The sequence below is a fragment of the Suncus etruscus genome, chromosome 2 (assembly GCF_024139225.1).
Source record: "Suncus etruscus isolate mSunEtr1 chromosome 2, mSunEtr1.pri.cur, whole genome shotgun sequence".
Lineage (NCBI taxonomy): Eukaryota > Metazoa > Chordata > Mammalia > Eulipotyphla > Soricidae > Suncus > Suncus etruscus.
This window is the reverse complement of record NC_064849.1, coordinates 4,296,248-4,317,416: the sequence shown is the minus strand read 5'-3', so window position 1 is coordinate 4,317,416 and position 21,169 is coordinate 4,296,248. Positions and strand designations below refer to the sequence as shown.

General features: G+C 53.8%; 1 protein-coding gene across 7 annotated transcripts in view; it reads left to right on the top strand.

Annotated features, from left to right (window-relative positions):
• The window catches only part of RIMBP2 (RIMS binding protein 2), a 60,238-nt gene extending 39,718 nt beyond the window's left edge, over positions 1–20,520 (top strand). For 2 of the 7 annotated variants that reach the window (XM_049769192.1, XM_049769191.1), the window contains exons 10-22: positions 376–1,185; positions 1,432–1,583; positions 1,773–2,222; positions 2,483–2,626; positions 4,164–4,319; positions 5,641–6,201; positions 7,366–7,480; positions 8,190–8,365; positions 9,152–9,320; positions 9,420–9,520; positions 10,087–10,158; positions 13,418–13,552; positions 15,505–16,062. In XM_049769192.1, the coding sequence (XP_049625149.1) occupies positions 376–1,185; positions 1,432–1,583; positions 1,773–2,222; positions 2,483–2,626; positions 4,164–4,319; positions 5,641–6,201; positions 7,366–7,480; positions 8,190–8,365; positions 9,152–9,320; positions 9,420–9,520; positions 10,087–10,158; positions 13,418–13,552; positions 15,505–15,693 (3,230 nt within the window). In that variant the 3' untranslated portion in view covers positions 15,694–16,062. Of the gene's footprint in view, positions 1–375; positions 1,186–1,431; positions 1,584–1,772; positions 2,223–2,482; positions 2,627–4,163; positions 4,320–5,640; positions 6,272–7,365; positions 7,481–8,189; positions 8,366–9,151; positions 9,321–9,419; positions 9,521–10,086; positions 10,159–13,417; positions 13,553–14,038; positions 15,362–15,504; positions 16,063–20,187 lie in introns of those variants that run through there. The other 5 variants (XM_049769194.1, XM_049769193.1, XM_049769195.1 and 2 more) reach the window with 5 other exon arrangements.
• The last annotated feature ends 649 nt before the right edge of the window (positions 20,521–21,169 follow it).

The window sequence follows — 21,169 nt, the reverse complement described above, 5'->3', positions numbered from 1 at the left end:
AGCTCGCCCAGCCACTTGGCCCTAAAAGGGCGAAGGGTTCTCATTTCCCGGGGTTGTGCCCTCAGCAGGCCAGAACCTGCCCACAGAGCACACAGCAGGTGTCCTGAAGGCCCATCCTGAGCCCAAGTGGCACGAGGCCTGGCCCGTTCCAAGGGTCCACTTGGTTTCAGGTGGGCACTGGTTCTCTACTGATGGCCCCTTAGTTCTTAGTACCAGTGTCACTGGGACCAGCTGCCGTGACTAAGTCCCTGACCCTAGAGCCTTGTCTGGGAGGATTGATGGGGAGGCGGGGCTCAGCCTGGGTGAGTGGGTCCTGGGTCCTGAGGCAGCTCTGTGGGCCCTTTGCACACTGTGGCCCCACCCCTGTTCCCACAGGTGAACTCCTGGATGGGCAGCGGGGCCTGGTGCCCTCCAACTTCGTGGACTTTGTGCAGGACAGCGAGTCCCACCTGGCTGACTCTCTTGCCAGCGAGGTGGATCAGATCATCACCAACCACTCGGGCCTGGGCCTGGACGGGGAGCGCATCCTGGACCTGCGTTCCCCCACGCTCCTCGAGCCTGGCCTCCCGGACTACAGGGAGGTGCCGGATGCCAGCCCTGCCGACCTCGGAGAAGACACCGTGCCTTACCCTCGGAAAATCACCCTCATCAAGCAACTCGCCAAAAGTGTCATCGTGGGCTGGGAGCCGCCAGCCGTGCCGCCCGGTTGGGGCACCGTGAGCGGCTACACTGTGCTGGTGGACCAGGAGCCACGGCTCAGCCTGGTGCTGGGCAGCAGGACCAAAGCGCTGGTGGAGAAGCTCAGCGTGGCGACCTGCACCCACCGCGTGTCTGTGCAGTGCGTGACCAGCAGGGGCCGCTCCGACCAGCTGCAGTGCACCCTGCTGGTGGGCAAGGACGTGGTGGTGGCCCCTTCCCACCTGCGCGTGGACGGCATCACCCAGGTCTCCGCTCAGCTCTCCTGGGCACCCACCAACAGCAACTACAGCCACACGGTCTTCCTCAATGAGGAGGAGCTGGGCCTGGTGCCAGCCGCCCACTACAAGTACCAGCTCCTGAACCTTCAGCCCAACACGGCCTACACAGTGAAGGTGCTGGCCCGACCCCACCAGGTGCCGTGGCAGCTGCCCCTGGAGCAGCGGGAGAAAAAGGAGACGGCAGTGGAGTTCTGTACACTGCCGGCAGGTGGGCTGGGGTCCACGCTCCCCCGGGGAGGTCGGGGTGTGGGGCTGGTATGGCCTGTGGCCGGTATCCACACTGAGTCCTTCACATCCAGTGACAAGAAGGACAGGGAGGAGACCCTGCCCTGTGTGTCCCCCTCGACGCAGCTGCCTTCTGCTGTTTGCGTGTGGGTACTACCTGTCTGGGGACCGCCGAGTGGTCGCTCTCCTGCCTTGGGGTGACCCCTGACCTGGCTCTGTTCCCCGCCAGGGCCTCCGGCCCCTCCCCAAGATGTCACCGTCCAGGCCGGCCCCACCCCCACTAGCATCCTGGTGTCTTGGACGCCTCCGGCTCTGACTGCCACTGGCCTGTCCAACGGAGCCTCTGTCACCGGTTATGGCGTGTACGCCAAGGGCCAGCGGGTGAGTGAGCTGACTGGTGCCCCCATCATTGTCCCTCCAGCCCAGCAGGAGCTACGCTAGTCTTGGCACCCCCCTGTGCACTGTCACTGCCTGCCTGGCTGGGTGCTGGTCCTCAGGCCAGAGGTTGCCGTGGGTTTGGTGCGAGAGTGGAGTTGGCACCGCTGGGTCTGAGGCCACCCTCTCCGGCAGGTGGCCGAGCTCATCGCACCCACAGCGGGCACCCTGGCCGTGGAGCTGGTGCGTCTGCAGAGCCTGGATGCCAAGGCCGTGAGCGTGCGCACGCTGTCTGCACAGGGCGAGTCCGTGGACTCTGCCCCTGCCATCGTCCCCCCTAACCTCCTGGTGCCTCCGCCCCCACCCCCGAGACCCACTCCCCCACCGCAGCCACCAGCAAGTGCCACTGGAGCCCCCCACACCAAAGACGGGCCCCCGGGGGCCCCAGTCAAGGTGGGTGGGGCCTGGGAGCCAAGCCGGGCCCCTGCCCCAGCCCACGGCCACATGCTGGAGCTGCCCAGCCCTGGGCGGAGGTCGCCCTCGCCCAGCCGGATCCTGCCGCAGCCTCAGGGCACACCAGTGTCCTCCTCCGTCGCCAAGGCCATGGCCCGGGAAGCCGCTCAGAGGGTGGCGGAGAGTGGCAGGGTAAGGCTGGTCCTCCCGTCCCCAGACCATTCATCCTGGGCCTGTGTGGGTGTGACGCGTGTGACATGTGTGTGAGCTGTATGATTGCACGGGTGTTTTGTTCCAGACAAGGGCGCAGCCGTGTATGAGCGCATGGAAAACGCTCATCCAGGCGCAGGGAGGGGGCCTGGGGGACCAGGGTCTGTCAGGGCTGCTGAGGGGCTGTGACAGGCTGAGCCACTGCCAGTGCAGACACCGCACAGGCTCCTTTTCCTTCCAAGCTTGAGAAACGGAGCGTGTTCCTGGACAGGGGCTCTGGGCGCTATGCCACCTCGGACGAGGACGATGCCTTCGAGTCTCCGGGCACCCAGCGCAGGGCCGTGTCTGTAGATGAGTTCCTGAGAGGCTCTGAGCTGGGCAAGCAGGTGAGTGGGCAGCGCCTAGGGCCATGTGTCCCCCGCTTCACTCCTCACTGGCCCCGTCCACAGCGCAGGGCTCTGAGCTACCTGTAGTCAGGTGCTACCATTGATACATGGGTCAACACCCAGAGCAGACACAGACCACTCCTGCGTAAACACAGATTGGCACCTGGCGGATAAGGAGCAGCCCCTGATACATGATGGGTGCCTGCCTGGTGTAGACACAGCTCCTCACCCTGTGTAGACCAGATCCATACCAGTGTAGTGATCCACTTGCACAGCCACAGATGCTGGGTCTTCTGCCCTGACACCCATGGTCGAACCGTGTTTGGGTGGCTCAGCCCTGCCTCCTGCTGAGTCTGAGGGTGGAGGTGCTGGAAGTATCCCTGGTAGCAGCAGGGAGAACAAGAGGTCATATCTTGGGTCAAAGTGACCCGATATGGACTTCCCAGAATGGGAGAGGACTGGGCCTTGAAGCTACCCCACCTGCCTCTGCACGGTTAGCTGCCCCCCGGAAGGGCAATTCCTCCAGCTGTCAGGAATTCTGAGGAGCAAGGAGCTCTCTAGCCAGCCAGTGAGTAGCCCCTATGAACCTGTGGGCAAGAAGACCCAGCCAGCCACAAAGCTTGTCCACTCTTCTCACCTTTCTCTTATGGCCACAAACTGGCTGCGATAGCACCAACAATCATACCCTCCCATGACCTCAGAAAGGAGGCAAGAGCTGGATGGAAATGAGACGTGCTTTCCTCTTCACTGAGAGAACTTACAGGACTTCAGAAGAAAGAGCAAGCCTATTGGTGACTCGCTCACCCAACACCGGGGAAAGATGGGACTTGGGTACCTGCTGTCCTGGTCTGTCCTGACCCCACTCTGGCCCGGCTACCAAGCACAGCCTATGGGCTTGAGGTGGCTGCCACCCATGCATGCCACCTCTGCCTCTGTGACCAGGAGGGGCCTGTCCCACCTTCTCAGCCCAGTGGCTCTGTTAGGGCCAAAGCAGGGGACCCGGTGGAGGGGTCTGGGCCCAGTACTGTGATGACCTGATGGCTAGATCAGGACCCAGGGCCATCTTCTCTCCTGCAATGGAGGTTGACATGTGCACAATTACTCAGACACGTGCACACAGACACACACAATGACATGCACAAGACACCTATGAACACTTGTACGATTGCCCAGACATATGCACGCACAGATATACAAATGCTGAGACACATGTACGTTCGCACGAATGCCGAGATGCACAAACATGGACATGTACACATTTACACCAACACCCAGACGTGGACACGCATGCACCACACAATGAAATATGCATGCAACAAGGGCACATACGCACATATATGCACTGACTCATGGACTTGCACAAGACACCAGCATGGAAATAGGCACCTGCACACACCAAAGTGTATACCCACATGCACGCCAACACTCACGAACGCATGCACACATAGACAGGGGTACACACGGAGGACAGTGAGTGGCTGGAGGTAGGGCAGGCCCCACTGTGCTAGGAGCTGCAGCCGCCCTCTCTCGGCCTCAGCTGCACTGTTGCCACGGGGACGAGCAGCACACGGAGAGCAGCCGAGGGTCCGACCTGTCGGATATCATGGAGGAGGACGAGGAGGAGCTGTGCTCGGAGATGCAGCTGGAGGATGGCCGGCGGCGACCCAGCGGCACGTCCCACGGTGCCCTCAAGGTCAGTCACCATGCCTTGCACCGTAGCCAAGTTTGTTCTCGGACCCGTTTCCAGGACACTCTGCCAAGGACTCTGACAGGGCAGCCTGTCAGCAGTGTCTGAGAGTGATGGGGCAGAGAAGCTCCCTGGGCCTGGTGGGCTCCCATGGGTGCAGGCCTGACACTGCCTGGGTGCCCACACTGTCTTTGGCCGGCTCTGCTGGTGGTGCTGGTGGCTAAATGGAGCTGGGCCAGTGGGACTCAGGCAGCTCCTTTCCCTCCCTCCCTCCCTCCCTCCTTTCTTCTCTTTCTTTCAGTCTCCCTGTCTCCCGTCTCCTCTCTCTTCTCTAGCTTGTCTCTTCTCTCTCTCTCTCTGTCTCCCACTCCCCTCACTCAGGTGTTGCTGGGAGACCACCTGCATGCAGGCCGCCTGGGCATATGCAATAGGTGTGCGAGGCCTATGAAGGCAGTTAGTTCCCCTCAGATCTGCATATCAACACTGCCCTGATCCCCCTGAGGCCACTGACCTCTACCCAGCCCAGCTGGGCAGGTACCCCAGCCCTGACTCTCCACATCCGTGTCCTAGGAAGGGCTTCTGGGTGCTCCTGCTGAGCTGAGGCCTGTGGTAGCCCCATGGTGAATCTGTCAGCGGACAGAGGACCCCAGGCAGCCATGTGGTGAGGGTGGGGTCCCCAGGCCTGCGGGGGTCTGGCTCCACCAAACTGCGCTGATCAGCCTGTGGACGGTCCTGTCTATCCCCTCAAAGCGTCCTTGCTCAACTCCTCTGGGCTCCAGCACCCTTCAGAGCAAAGAGGGGTGGCAGTGGGCAGCGCGGCTAGGCCGGGTTAGGGTCTGCGTCCCCCTGTACATGTGGGCCCCACAGTTGGGACTGCAGGGTCAGCATGGGCTAGGGGCTGATGGGCAAGACAGTGAGTCTTGAGACTTCCCAGCAGTCACAGGGCACGTCCGGGAGAGCATGAGGGGAGCACTGTCCACAAGGCAGGACCCATGGAGCCAGCAGCCATGTCCCCAACGTGTCCCCGACCAGCAAGCAGAGCATGGCTAGGGTGAGGGAAGCAACCTGATATAAGCAGGGAAGTGGCTGTTCTTCCGTCCATCCATTCATCTGTCATAGCGCCCCAAGGTGTATAGGGCCACAGGGCAGCGGCTCTGAGCAGTGTGACAGTGCCTGTCCAGGCAGGGCTGAACCTCAGGTTATCGGGGGGCAGCGGCCATCCTGCCCCAGCCCCGTGGAGTGTAGGCCAGTGCCGGGAGACTAACTCTCTGCTTTCTCTCCTCCTGCCCCGCTCACTGACCGGCCCCTGACCGCACACACGTCCCAGGACAGCACCTCCCGGGACTGTGCCGCGCTGTCCAGCATCCCTGAGGTGGCCGAGGAGGACATGGAGCAGCGACAGGCTTGGTGCCCACGGGGTGCTGGCATCCGGTCCCGGTCCTGGCCTGCCAGGCCCTGCTGGGGAGGGGCAGCTGCCCATGGCTTCCAGCCCCCCGCCAGGTCCCGCGCCCCCGGCCCCTACGTCGAGGACTGCCCACTGGAGGACCGGGGTGGCCGCTGCAGCCGCTTGGCCACCCGGAGCCCAGACAGTGGCCTGGACTGTGGGAGTGAAGAGGAGGAAAGCCGGGTTGGTGGCAGGATCCGGGTCCTGCGGACTGCGTCTCCGTCCCTGACCGGTCCTCGACAGCCGGGACCATGCCCCTGCAGGCGGTGCCTCAGGCCCCTGTTGGCCCGGCGGCGCACACTGACCCGGCAGAACAGCGTGGAGGGGGACTTTGGGGAGTTCATGGACGCTCGCAATGGCGCCTGGAGCGACGAGCCCCTGCCAAGTCCCGAGAGGCCTGGGAAGTCCAGCTGGGAGCGCCACCCCGGGCAGGACTGTTCCGAGGTCTGGAGGAGAGGCACGGTGCCCCCCGGCCCCGCACAGCTGCCCCCCCCGGGCTGCAGGAAGCCCCTGGGTGTGTCCTGTCACCCCATCTGCTTGCCACGCCCCATCGCCACCCCGCTCCGCCGCCACCCCTGCCTGTTGGACGCAGCCCATGGCTCCCCCCTTTGCTTTAGGAGAATGACCCCGATCGGCGGTGGTTCTGGCTGCTTGGCCGAAGGACAACTGAATCTAAATTTTAATTAAGGGTTAGCTGAGCCCTGGCTCTTCAGACATTTGGGACACACGTTTATCTTTCAAAAAAACGAGCCTCAGGTCTTGAGTCCTTGCTCAGTGTTTCCCTCCGACGGGCGATGGTGGTGGCACCTTTCGGGGCCTGTCCCGCCTGGAAAGGGCAGAAGAAACCCAGCGTCAGAGATTGTCTCCAAACTCTGCCCCACACCCCGAACCTCATCCCAGTCTTAGGCGTTTTCATCATCAGCTCTAGAAGCACCTCCACCCTCTCTGGGTGCTGCGGGGTCCCAGACAGGAACGTGGGTCCCACTTATCTCTGGGTGTTGAAGGGCTCCAACAGCCCCCGCCTCCCGGCCCGTTTTGTGTCTGGGCACCTACTGAGATGGGGCTTATGTGCCTGGGCTGGTCAGGGGCTGTTCTGTGCACCTTTGCACGGATTCTGGACCCTGGGCCATGGCCCAGGACCACCTTTCCCACCCGCAGCAAGTGCCCCTGTCTGATAACTGAAAACATGCCGCATTTCCTCCCTCGTGCCCCCAGGAGCTCCTGAATTGAGTCCCTTACCTGAGAGCTGGCGCCTGGCTTTGGTTCTGGCACGCGCTGCTAATGTAGTGGAGAGCCTGGGGAGGGTCCAAGTTGCGGGTCCCGCCACCTTCCTTCTAAGCCGGGAACTGGGATGCTGTCTTGGGGCATCAGATGCTCCGGGCTGCTGCAGTCCTTGGTGCTCTGGGGGGCACCGGGCCTGGGGTTCCTAACTTGCGTTCCAAACTGACGCTTCCTGAGCCTGCCTGCTAGCCAGGCCCATCAGCTAACCTTTCAGTTAAAACCTAAGTTTGGTTGCCTTGGAGCTTCTGCTTTAGTTGGGCTGATTTGGTGCCAAGATGCCCTCCCCATGCCCACCGGCTCACACCTGTGCTCTTTGTTCCTCTCCAGATCCTTGGGGCCCGGACGGCGGGACGGGCTGACAGGGCAGAGCATGCAGGCCGGACGCTTCTCCGCAGCAGTGGGGGCCCCCAACGGGCGCGGCCAGGGAAGGGCCCGGCCATCGGTCAGTGACCTTGCAGCGCCCCTTTTTCTCTCAGCAGCAACCCCCTCCCCTGCCCTCAGTGTTTCAGGAACTCACAGGGGCTGTGGGCAGAGAGCAGAGGCACAGCCCGCAGATACTCGGCTGGGTCATCTCCTCCTTCCCATGTGCCCAGTAGAATGGCACAAGGGGGTTACCTCTGCGCAGTGCCCAGGTCTGGGTGGGGGACCAGCCACCCCAAGGCACTCACAGCTGGATTGTCCAAACATGTGCCTGGGGCACAGACTCCAGTGGTGAGGTGCTCATGGGCGAGGCGCCTCATAGAGCGCCGGTGCCCCCTTCAGCTCTCCAGGGTATCAGACAGGTCTATCTCCTTACACATGAGCACCAGGGGGAGCATGTTGTGGCACACACATGTACACGGCTGAACATATGTCCATGCCCACTCATGGTGCATGCACGGGTCTACACGAACTACTCACACACCACATGTCCACACGTAGCCACTCACATACACACGTCTATACCCATTCACGATACACACATCATAGCCACAGGAACATACATTTACATGCCCAAAAACCCTCTCATGGCACATATGTACACAGCCAACCAGACACACCCACTCAGGAACCCACCCACCTGCCCCTTGCTGGCATGTCTGATGGGCGCCTGAGGCCCTGTGTGGGGAGGGTCAGGGGGTGGCCTGACAGTGCTTTTGTCCCCCCTCCAGATGACTCTGGCCGGCGGGGGCTCTCGTCAGATTTCTATGAGGGCTCGGAGAATGGCCCCGAGGAGCTGCCGGCACGTGTCTTCGTGGCCCTTTTTGACTACGACCCCCTCACCATGTCCCCAAACCCCGACGCAGCGGAGGAGGAGCTTCCCTTTAAGGAGGGACAGATCATTAAGGTGGGGTGTGGGGCCAGTCAGGGAGCCGATATCCCAGGTCGGGATAGCCTAGTGATATCCTGCTGGTCAGCTCTCCGGGCTGGGAAATGCATTTGGCATGAGGCAGGTTGAGGGAACTGTCAGGTCTGCCAGGAAGGCGGGGGCGGGGGGTGGGAGGAAGAGGGGGCAAGGGGGTCATCTCTGGGGCCTGTCAGTCTGCAGGATGGCACAGACACACATATGTATACCTGCACCCATACAGGTACAGACATACCTACAGGTATACCCGTATTTATGTGTACATATCATCTTCATGTACCTACACACATGTACACTCTCTACAACACACCTACCCATGCATTCACAGTCAAATGCACCGGTACAGTCAATTCACCCATCCTCAGACAAATGCCTCAGATAGACACATGCAGGCCACATGGCCTCTTCTGCTCGCACACAGCACATACAGGTGACAAGGCTCACACGACTCCTGGAGCCCACGGGTGACCGACCACACTCCGCTTGGGTCTGTGAGAGGTCCGAGGTGTTGTGGGGGAGGGAAGGGCTGTGTCCCTCCAAGGCGGTTCTGGCGGGTTCCCTCGCTGGCCTCCGTGTGGACCTTGGGGCATCACTGAGTAGGACAGGACAGGACGGGGACGAGTCCTGAGGGTCGTTTCCCAGGGACTCTGTGGCAGCACTTGGGGACAGAGGCTGGGCTGTTGGCTGAGTGGAGCCTGCAGGGGCCTCGACTGTCTCCGCGGGGCGCCAGGGCAGGGCAGCCTGGACATAGCCCATCTGTGGACTCAGGTCTACGGCGACAAAGACGCCGATGGCTTCTACCGTGGGGAGACGTGTGCGCGCCTCGGACTCATCCCCTGCAACATGGTGTCGGAGATCCAGGCCGATGACGAGGAGATGGTGGAGCAGCTGCTGCGGCAGGGCTTTCTGCCGCTCAGCACGCCCGTGGACAAGCCGGGTGAGGCGTGGCGTGGCGTGGCATGGTAGGCCTGGAGGGAGGCATGGGCATGGGGCCAAGGGCCGCACCTGAAGTCCGGTTCTGCCCTGTGACGGGAAGAGAGAAGCAGAGGCGGCCGGAGACCCTCGGTGTCCACGCGGAGGATGGTGGCCTTGTATGACTATGACCCCCAGGAAAGTTCACCCAACGTGGATGTGGAGGTACTGACCCCTCCAGCCTGAGCCCTCCTGCTGGAGCCCCCGGGGGGATGCAGGTGGCTGGGAGCTGGTGGTGTGGCCGCCCTGGTGTGGCAGGACCCTGGAGTGGTTCGGGAGGGAAGGTCAGGGCCACTTTTGCCCCCTGGCCAGAGGGCAGCTCTCCATCCCTGGGCCCAGGCGGCATGCGCTTCCGAAGCTGCCAGAAGGTGGCGCACTCTGAGAGGAGCAAGTCTGCAGACCTGCCCATGCTGTCTTGGCTCCCGGCTCTGCTCTCCTGGGCAGTCAGGCCCTACCCAGCCCAGCCCTCACTTCCTGCCCCTCACAAGGACTCGGCTAAGACTAGGTTCACAGGGGAGTCCGCTAGCCAGTGGGAGGGATTTTCCAGCCCCCGCCCTGGGCTCTGCTGACCCCCTGTGCCACGGCCCAGGGCCTTGGGGTTTGGTGCTTTTCTTCCTTGCTGGGCTGAGCACAGGTTCAGACCCAGATGAACCAAGCAAGGGAGAGGCAGAAAGGCCCGAGGTCCTTGGAGTCTGTAACGGCCCGGTGTCGCCCTTGTGCTCTCCCCGCAGGCTGAGCTGACATTCTGCACGGGGGACATCATCACTGTGTTTGGGGAGCTCGATGAGGATGGCTTCTACTACGTGAGTCTGCAGCCCCTCTGCCTCTTCGAGTCTGGGGCCCTGGGCCTCCAGTGCTCTGGCCCCATGGCACCTGCCCTCCTGGGTCCCAACCAAGGTGACTTCCAGCCACTTCCATTGGGTTCCTGGTTGCTTCAGAGACTGCTCCATGGCAGGGAAATGTTAAAAGGGAAGAGTTGAGGTGGTGAGGGGAGCCAGAGTGATAGCACAAGTAGGGAGGACGTTTGCTTTGCAGGCAGCTGATCGACCCAGCGTTCAATCTCTGGCATCCCATATGTTCCCCCAAGATCCTGGCCAGGAGTGATCCCTGAACTCAGAGTCAGGAGTAACCTGAGCGCCGCTGGGTGTGGTCCCAAAACAAAACCAATCCAAAGAGTTGAGATGGCGAGTGGATGTACCGTGCTGGGGGACAGTTCGTCCTCCTAAGCTACTAACTGGTCCCCTTGTCTATATGGAATGTCCATTGTCTTACTAGTGTTCTTTCTTACTAGTGTGGCTTTCTTGAGTTCCTTGAGCTTGATAGTATTCCAGCTTCTACCCTGCTGTCCCGAAACTTCCTCCTACAGAGCACAGGTCACATTACTCGAAAGCAGCAGACTGAGCAGAGTCTGCTCCCGAACGTCAGTCTCTATGCCTTCTCAGAGCACAGTTGAGTCCACTGATGTTCAGAGAAATGCTTGGTAGAAATGTGTCAGTTTTTGACGAGGACTTTGCTCATTTTTGCTATTTGCCATTTGAGCTTTTCTAGCCCACCCAGTGTTTCTTGCAGAGTCGGTTTAGGTGAGTAGCTGTGATCAGCTGCCGGGTTTCTGAAAATGTTTGTAATCCTCCCTCAAATCTGAGTGTTAACGGAGCCTGCAGAGGATCCTTGGGTGCAACATCTTTTCCCTCTGCACTTCCCTTGGATCATTCCGTTCTCTTGCTTGCAGAGTTGAGTTGTCTGTTTCTGGTTCTTGCCATTTGGATTCCAGCCTGGCCTGGTGCTCATTTGAGTTTGTTTGGCATCTTTGGGCTCCCTGATCAGTCTCATGTCTCTCTCCTCAGACAAGGGAACCTCCCAGTATCAGTACTTCACGCACAGCTTTCCCCTCTTTTTTTCCCCTTCAGGGACTCTTATTTGGAAGTTTTTCTCCTGCTTTTGTCAGATAAATATCTTAAAACTTACCTGCTCCTTCTAAACCAGGGGTCTCAAACTCGCGGCCTGTGGGCTGTTTGCGGCCCTCCGTACAACATTTTGTGGCCCTGCCCTAGAAGAATCTTTTGTTTTGTTTTGTTTTGTTTTAGTTGTTTGGGTCACACCCCCCAATATTCAAGGCTTACTACTGACTTTGCACTCAAGGATCACCCCGACTTTGCCTCCTGCAGCCCCAGGTAAATTGAGTTTGAGACCCCTGTTCTACACCTTTTTCCCATGACTTCCTTTATTGATATCACATGCTTTGTCCTTGAGGTCACCAAGTTTACCCAGAAGTTCTGGCTATCATATTTTCTCAGACTCAGCTAATTGGAAAATTGCACATTGTGCGAATTTGTGTGTGTGCATGTCTGTGTGTAGTTTGTGTTTCCACAAAGTGTTTTATTTTGCAGATCAGCTGGTTCCCTTAGACCACTGTAGTATATGAAAAAGTTTCCGTAAGATTATTCTTGGAATTGTTGTATATAAAAATATTTCCTTAGGATTGTTCTGTGACTATTGCCCCACCCAGACCTTCCAGGTGGGGGCGCTGTGGAGTTGGCAATAAATAGCTTGATGGACAGGGGAGAGGGTCCTTTGGCAAAAGCTGTTTGCAGGCTGCAAGAGGATTCTTTCGCTCTCTCTCTTTGCCCAATCTTTTACACCCTATCCTTCTTGTCTGTGTAGATTATTATTTGCTGCGGATAAATATTACCAAGGTCTCCCCCCGAAAGGGGACAAGGGGATGGGAAGTAATTTCTCATTCTGGGGACTGTTCTTGGATTCACAAATACCCAACAAAGGATTTGACAGCACAGATAATGTACAGACCACAGCATTCATCATTGCAGCCTCTACTGTCCCATAGTGTCATTCAGGTGGTTCTGAACCAGAAGAGGTGGTCCCTGGAAGGTGCTAGCTGGGATACCACGGTGACTTTCTGGGACTGAGCACAAATCATGGTGCCTTGTCTCGGTCAGCCAAGATCACTTTGTAGCAGCTGTTGATCACAATGGGAAGTGGGAGCTTATAATCTTTAAAACAATGGACCTGCTTTTCTGACACCTTATCAGAGGATGAATCTGTATTCCAGGAATTATACTGATGTGTATTTCTTAGAATCTCTTTGGTTGTAGAATTTGCTTTCAGAAACTTTTAGTGAAAGTGGTGAGAATTAGTCTACGAATCTCTTAGGCTTAATGTCCTTGTTGGAAATTGTTGCACAAGTTATTTGCTTAGCTGACTTCTTGAGACTATTTTTAAAAGCCACATATAGAAAACCATATAGATTTTCCAAGTGGATGAGCAGTATTGGACGGAATATACTTTTATATTCCGCTAACTTAAAAGAATGTTGACTTCTTATTTATGGGCTCCCAGTCCCATGCTATGTTCATCTTTAGTACTTTCTTTTTTTTTTCCCTTTGGTACTTTCTTAATAAGCCTGAGTTGATGTTGGTGGAGTCTCATCTTCTATTTGTGAGCACTTTGTATTTCTGCTCCGAGAGAGAGTTTAGCATTGTTTGTCAACTCAGCCATATTCTTCATTTGTTGGCTTATTTGATTGAATGGAAACAGGAAACTGTGCTCAAAGGTTGTGTATGGCGTGGAGGACAGTTCACTTCTGGCTACTTCCTGGGCCGTGAAATTGTAATACTTTCCTGGTCACTTCCATCATATCTTCTAACAAGGCAGGCGGGCTGCTAGCAGTTCTCTAGGCCTTTTCTACTGCAGGCCACTATGGATTCGTGCCGTGGCTTGGGCTGTAAGTTCTCGAGCACCTGGGAGCCGTCTCTACACCAGTAAGCTTGCCTGTGGCCTTCTGGCTTCCACGCAGTCACTGCCGCCTTTCGGAAAAGCTATAAAGGGGAGGTTGCAAGTATGAGGGTGAAACTATCACCTGCAAGTTGGCATGTGGCTCCTCCTGTAGTCATTATGTACCTCCCTCTGCCTTGGGGGCTCTTTTCCCCCAGGTGCCCAACTGCCCATTGTGATCTGGGTGCCCAAGTGCTGGGCTTCAGTTCTTTTGGAAGCTTCAAGGGGCCTGATGAGGCGCCAACCGCTCTTCTGTGCTTCCTTGTGCTTCAGGGGGAGCTGAATGGGCAGAAAGGCCTTGTGCCATCCAACTTCCTCGAAGAAGTGCCTGACGACGTGGAAGTCTATCTCTCGGATGCGCCGGTCCACTATTCGCAGGACACGACACTGCGGCCAAAGGCCAAAAGGGTAAGTGATGACTTGGCTCGCTTTGTCCCGGCCTGCTTGGCCCCGCAAAGTTCATAGCTGGGTATGGAAGGAAAACACACACTGACGTTGTGTGTGTGTCCTTACATGGGGAATGCTTAAAAGTCCTCACTTCTAAATCCAAATTGGTTTCACCCCAAACGACCTTTCCCCTTCTAAGCAGTCTGCTTTATTCACCAAGAACCCTCCCACCCTACATTCCAGACACACCTTCCAGGCTGGTTATGAGAGGACAGAGGTGGCAATGTAGCCATCTGCCCTGGTAGGGCTGTAGCTGTTGTTCCTTTTTTTGTTTGTTTGTTAAAAAGAAATCAAAACAACAGATCAGAGACTTCCTGACATACTTAACTACTAGATCCCATTCATGTGTAGTGTCTCATTTTTATTTTTATTTCATCGCAGCAAATTTTTCGATATTCTATTTTTATATATATATTTTTATTTCTTTGCTCATCTGCTTGGAAACAGAAGAAGAGTGTTCATTTCACACCTTAATCAGGCAATGTAGCCTCCACGTAAGTGAGCAACTGAAGATACCTGTAAAGATACCGGCCCAAGTCTCCTTAGATGGACTAATGCGGTAGACTTAAGGTTCACTGTGGGGCTCAAAAAAAAGAAATATGTCTCAAAAATGTCATTGGACCCAAATTATTAGAGTTTTACTTAACCTCAGTTGTAAAGCAACTGACTTTGCAGTGAAAACAATGCTTCATGACCGTTTCCTTTTACCCTGAGAATATTTGAAAGGGAACATCATTGGGAACATATTTCTTAACAGGCTGTTTTGTTTACATGGAGAGTGTTCCAATGTCTACTCATAGCAAAAGCTGCACATTGCATTGTTAGCCACTCCTGGGTAAAGCACAACCTACCAGTTTACTGCTGTAGGCAATTCTACTCTCAGCACCAGAGCTCAAGGCCCGGTCCCTGAGCAGTGAGGCGAGTGATGGAGCTGTCTCTGGCGCCACACATGCTGGCTTGAATGCCAGGCGAACTTTCCTCCCCGTCCCATGCCTCTGTTTTATGAGCAGCTCACTTTCCTCCTCTAAGCACAGACCCGTGTTCTGCGCCTGCGGGCGCGTGGGGAGCCAGGCGTGTTGGTGTACCAATGCAATGCCAGGTCTTAAAGAGACGCAGCTCGTGACTGCTTAGATGGAGCCATGGTATCTTCAGGTGTCCTTTGGGATGCTTTGCTAGGGGTTCTCCATGAGAATGAGACCTTGATCTTAAATCCAAGCAAGCTTGAAGCCCCCTGGCTCATGGCACTTGCCTGCTGAGTGCTGAACACTCGGGGCTAGAAGAGGGGAGGGAAGAGGGGACACGAGCTGTCAGCTCAGGCACGAAGCCCCCTGTGGACGTGCGACCACAGACTGCTCTCAGCAGCGCCTGCTGACTCAGCCCCCTGGGAACCAGCACGCGGGGTACTGGGAGCAAGGGAAGCCAACCAGAAGGGCCTTGAAGCTTTCTTTGATTACAATTAAGGTTCATTTTAGTACCTTTTTTTTTCTCCTTTCAACCAGTGTGCCATCTCCAGTGTTTGAGAATACTAACCCAGGAATGCACTATCAGGCGTTTATAGACCCACCTAGTTTTCAAATACAACAAAATTCCCCTGCCAGAACTTTTCAGATCACTGATGGGCACTTGGCCAGTTTCACTCTTGACCCGATTGAAAACGTTTCCAAGCTCCTGGTCTGCATTCACAAATTGTCCCCTAGCTCTGCTTTGCCAAAGCGGCAGCCACCTTCCCCGCAGCTGAGTGGGGCCCTGGTGTGGACAGCGAGGTGGTGGGAGGGGGCTCGGCGGGCGAGGGGGGCATGCTGGCGGCATACGAACCCCTGGGGCCTTCCCTGGCCGGGGCGGGCAGCAGGGCGTGGCCGAGTCGGTGGGCCTTGCCGGGACGCGCACTCACACTGTCACGATGTACCTACTAGGTTCCTCCTGAGGGTTCAGGGACAGCAAGGAGAGCGCCATCCCCCACAGTCCATCTCCATTCGGGGTCACCTACGTCATCCTTGGGTACTGGTAGTCCTGGGCGAGGCAGGGCATTGTCCTCGAGAAAGAAAAAGGGGCTGCTTTCCAGAGGCAAGAACCTGCTGAAAAGGCTGGGGGCCGTGAAATGAGCCGCGTGCGCCGGACAGCCGCCCACTCTGTGGTTCTCTCTAACTAGGGCTCTCATGACTCGAGCACTTCCTAAACACACCTCCCTGACACGGGCGGGACGTGCGCTGGGCACCCCGGCCAGGACAGAGCGGGCGGCCCGGAGCTCCCGCCCTCCCTGTGACCCCGTCTCTGTGCACTTGTCATCTGCCATGCCCTTAAGGAATGATTTCCGCTCCCCTCCCGTTCCCAAATGCTTGCCTCTCTCTCTCGATGCATAACGCTCACTCCGACTCGGTCTGGAGATCCCTAGTTTTATCCGCCTTGATGTTCTGCCTTATCAAATGCACAAAGGTGTGTACTGTCTAATAAAACCCGCGGTGTGTACATTGTCTGTGTTGTGCATTCAGTACCCTTCATCCTCACACACACACACACAGTGATTTCAAGTCCAGTCTCACAGGCTGTGCATCTTAAGACAAAGCAAGCCAGACACCACCACACACACACACACACACACACACACACACACACACACGTTTAGTGCTCAAAGCATTCGAGAGGAGAGAAAGTAATGTTTGGGAAAGTACCTCTGCTCCCACTTGCCAGCTGCCAGCTGGTCATAGTCATTGCTTTTAGTGTTGTTTTGTGGCATATGGATTCGTTACTCTCATCATTTGTCAAGATGCCATCCAGATGAACAGCACACACACCAAGTCGCCCATATCATGCAGGAGCCACACTCAGAACACTTTCCACGCACACCAGTTCCAAGACAGTCCGCACACGCTCCCTCACTGACACCCGGAGAATGACCAACTTCCTGGAAGATGTATTTGACGTTCCTATTTTGTATTCTTGTTTGCTTGTAAATGGTTTTTACTCTTTATACCTACTTTTCAGACTGCCTTTCTTTTGTAATTTATGGAAGGTTTGTAAATGAATGAAGATGCTTTCCCCCTCTGTGAGCTGTAATGTGTATGTGGTACAATGATCAGGAGGAAATTGTTGCTTAAGTACTGTGTGGGCGTATGCACGTGTACAGTCAGTGGAAAGAATTTTATAGAAATAAAATTTGTTATTTTCTACAATGCTGTTTGTTCCTATCATTTTCAAGTCTTTTTAGATCAAAAACACTTTTTGTCATCCCAGTGAAACCAAACACTTTTCTTCTCTCTGTACAAGAAAAACTATCTTACCTGTCCTGGGACTACATTTTTTTCGAAAACAATTCTGACCTGTGATTGGGAGCCACTGACCAACGGTCACATTCGCATGTTTGGTGACAATCTACTCAGTGGAAACATTAGCAGCAGTGGATCAATATTTTTAATACTACGTGGAGAAACCCAACTAGCTTTACTTTCTTCTTGCAACTTTTGAATTAAAATGATCTGAACAAAGAGCTGTGCCAACTTAGAATGAGATGCAATTTGTTTTGGTATTTGGCGCACACCCAACAGTGCTCAGGGATTTCTCCTGGCTTTGTGCTCAGGAATCACTCCTGATGGGCTCAGGGAACCTTATGTGCTGCTGAGAATGGAACTGGACCAGCCACTTGAAGGCAAGAGAACTCACTTGCTGTAGTATCACTGGAACAAGAATATGATTCAACTTGACCTAAGAATTTTTCAAAATGACTTGCTTAAATTGTTCAAAATAAGTACAAAACTGAGTTCACACAGCTGGAGAGAGAACAAAGAGGAGGTGCCTGCCTCTAATGGGGCTGCAGCTGAGAACCTGGTTTGAATCTTGGTCTCAGAGTGACAGGTGTGGGCCTAAAACCAGCCAAACAACCCCTGCTTTGCTTACCCCCTCCCATTCTCGAAGAATACAGATGGCCAAAAGGCACATGAAACAGTGCTCTCCATCATTAACCATAGGGAGATGCAAAGCAAAACAGTGAGGTATCACCTGATGCCACAGAGACTGGCATACAACTCGCAGGGGTCCTCAAACTTTTTAAACAGGGGCCAGTTCACTGTCCCTCAGACCATTGGAGGGTCTGACTATAGTAAAAACAAAACTTATGAATTCTTATGCATACTGCATATATCTTATTTTGCAATGAAGAAACAAAACAGATACAAATACAATATGTGGCCCGTGGGCCATAGTTTGAGGACCACTGAATAGAGTAAGAACCACCAGTGCTGGTGTGGATGCGGGGAGAAAGGTGTGCTCATTCACTGCTGCTAGGAGTGTCAGTTGGTCCAGTCTTTCTGGAAAATAATATGAACATTCCTATAAATAAAACAAAACAGGGAACCAAGAAAGTTTGACTAGCGGGGCCGGGCGGTGGCGCAAAGAGGTAAGGTGCCTGCCTTGCCTGCGCTAGCCTTGGACGGACCTCGGTTCGATCCCCCGGCGTCCCATATGGTCCCCCAAGCCAGGAGCGACTTCTGAGCGCATAGCCAGGAGTAACCCCTGAGCGTTACCGGGTGTGGCCCAAAAACCAAAAAAAAAAAAAAAAAAAAAAAGAAAGTTTGACTAGCAATTTCACTTTTTGGAATATACTCCAAGGGCCCAAAGCAAAATGGAGAAAAGGCATTTGCACCTCTTGCAGCATTATTCTCAATAGTTAAAATCTGGAAACAACCCAAGTGTCCAAGAATAAAAGATCGGACAAAGAAACTACACTATGGGGCTGGAGCGATAGCATAGTGACAAGCGGCCAACAATAAACCCCGGTTCAAATCCTGGCAACCCATATGGTCCCCTGAGCCTGTCAAGGGCGACTTCTGAGCGCAGAGCCAGGAGTAGCTCAAGTGCCGCTGGGTATGACCCAAAAACCTTAAAAAAACAAAACCAAACCACAGTACATATACAAAATGGCATTCCTCAGTCATCAGAAGAGATAGTCTCGCACTTGCTGCTCCATGGAGCGAACTCTCCACGAAGAGTATCATATTGAGTGTACCTAGTCAGAGGCAGAGGGGCTAACAGGAGGATGTCGCTTGTTGAGTAATAGCCCTTGGATGGGGCTGGATGGTGATGGGATGGAGATGGAGGCCTTTCTCCTCCAGCTCGGACCGTGCATCTGCATTCCTCTCCAGCCGTGGGTCTGAGGGTTCAGGGTGGTGGCGAGGAGAAAACTCAGGCAGGTTCCAGGAGGTATTCGCTTTATTCAGGGCCCTAGCCACCACATGTGTGGCCTATCATCTTAAACCTATTTAAGCACGCTCTCTTCAGCTTGCCCTGCTTCTTCCTCCATCACTTTTGCTGAATCTCTTTCAATCCATCCTCCAAGTAATGATCTTCAGGTGATCTTCATATCTCCCAAAGACCCCTCCCAGAAATGGGCAGGTCTTACCCTAAGGCAAAGTTATGTAGAAAATGGGGAAAACCTAATGGTGGAACAATAAATACCCCAAAACATTGAGAACTGGTGTTCGGTAGGAGACATGCACCAGAGGGGGCTGGGGAAAAAGACAGGGATGTGACAACGATGGTGGAGAGAAGAGTTCCGGTGGAAGGGGGGTGCTGGATGGTGGTAAAGTGACAGGTATAAAAACCCTGTTAGCATCAGGGCTGGAAACCACAGAGCAGAAACACAGACAAGTGGCCCTCTCTTAGAGGCAAAATGGTGGGTGGGTGGGAAGCAAATGGGGGGAATTGGTGGAGGGGAGTGACAGGGAAGGGATTGATGTTGAAAAGATGTACGACTGAAAGTCATAAATAAAATGAATTTCATGGTGACTAAGTTGAAAAATAAAAAGTGCCACATTGACCATTTCCCCTAATGTTAAAGACAATAAAGTCAACTTTAAGGACTGTTAAAGTCTGTTAAAACTGAGTCTTAAGGGGTCTGGAGAGTACAGTAGGTACAGTGGAGTTGGCAAGGGGCTTGCTTACATGTGGTTGACCTGGGTTCAATCCCTGGCATATCATATGGTCTCCTGAGCAGTCAGGAGTAATTCCCAAGGGCAGAGCCAGGCGTAACCCCCTTAGAACCACCTGATATAGCCAAAACAGACATACTTAGATGACATAAATTACTTACGCACTGGTGAAGGGGGTGTTCTTTTACTACTAACATGTTTGTAATCATGGTGCTTAAATATATTATTAAAAACTAATAATAAAGAATCGCAAGCCAATCCACTGCAGTTTGAGTGATCACACATTCCATAAGCTCATTATGACAACCTTTAGCAACATTTATCATTGCTTTTGTTGACCTTTGGCATTTTTCTGGCATTTCTTCACAATCTTTAGGATTTAAAATTTTTTTTTTATAAATCAAGTAAGTAATGGGACCTGAACCAGTAACACTGTCAACAATAGTTACTAGACTAATAAAAAAGAAAGAAAAGAATCTGCATTTATTGATAGGGCTAATATCCCAAAGACAGTCATATCAAAGCACAATAGTGGCAAGACTAAGTAAAGTGCCATCAAGGAAGTTCCAGACTGTGTCGGTTCATTCGGTATGCTCAATAGTTTGTTTTAAGCTGTGCTCAAAGGTATTCTTCTCATTACTTACAGGAACTCACTAACTTCACTCCTCTTTGCAGAATGTCCTGTGAATGCTCACATGCTTGTCACCACGAAGAGTCTCAGTGATGGGCCTCACAGTGGCACTGGCGGCAGTCTGACCCCTTACGGGATCCAAGGACTGATTATGGCAGGTGTTGGCTATTTTTTAAACAAGACTTTATTCTGAAATTCTAAAGTAGTACCAATTTAGCTGTTTAAAATGGAATTGTATTATTTTGGCTGTGTACTCTCTAGCAGTTTAAAAGAGCATCAGGTGAAAGAAAATGGATATGCTTTTAGTAAAAACAAAAGCTGCACTGTTTTTCAAATAAGGTGACAATCACTTTAATTTTATTTATAAGATACACAATGATGTCCTAGTTGTGAAACAAAATAAACAATAATGTTGGACTATTGAGGCCTCTTTCCTTAAAGAATCCCAATATGTTTCTTTGGACAGAAATTTAAAACTTTTTAACTACCTTTCTTAAACACCAAACCACCCAAAAATTGAAATAAAAAAAGTAAGCACACTTTTCCATAGTCTAACTTTTCCTATACTTTGTAGTTTAATGGCAAATTTTATTTTTAAAATAGGAGATGTCAAGTATTGCCTTAGTGAGCTTCCACTTTATGATTTTTCTCTCCTTTAAATATTGGACCAGAAAAATAGTACGGGGTGGGGGGTTAGGTATTTTGCCTTGCACACAGTCAACTCTGGTTCAATCCTTAGCACTGCATATGAGGTCCCCCAGACACCAGACATTGCCAGGAGTGAGTGATCCGTGAGCACAGCTAGATGGTAGCCATGCCCCTCTCTCACCCCCCCACACAAAAAAAAAACAAAAGAAAAAACATTTCAAGAAAAAGGTTAATAGAGGTTTCATATTTTTTTTGGTTTTTGGGCCACACCCATTGACACTCAGCGGTTACTCCTGGATATGTGCTCAGAAATCGCTCCTGGCAGGCACAGGGGACCATATGGAACATTGGAGATTGAACCGCAGTTCATCATAGGTC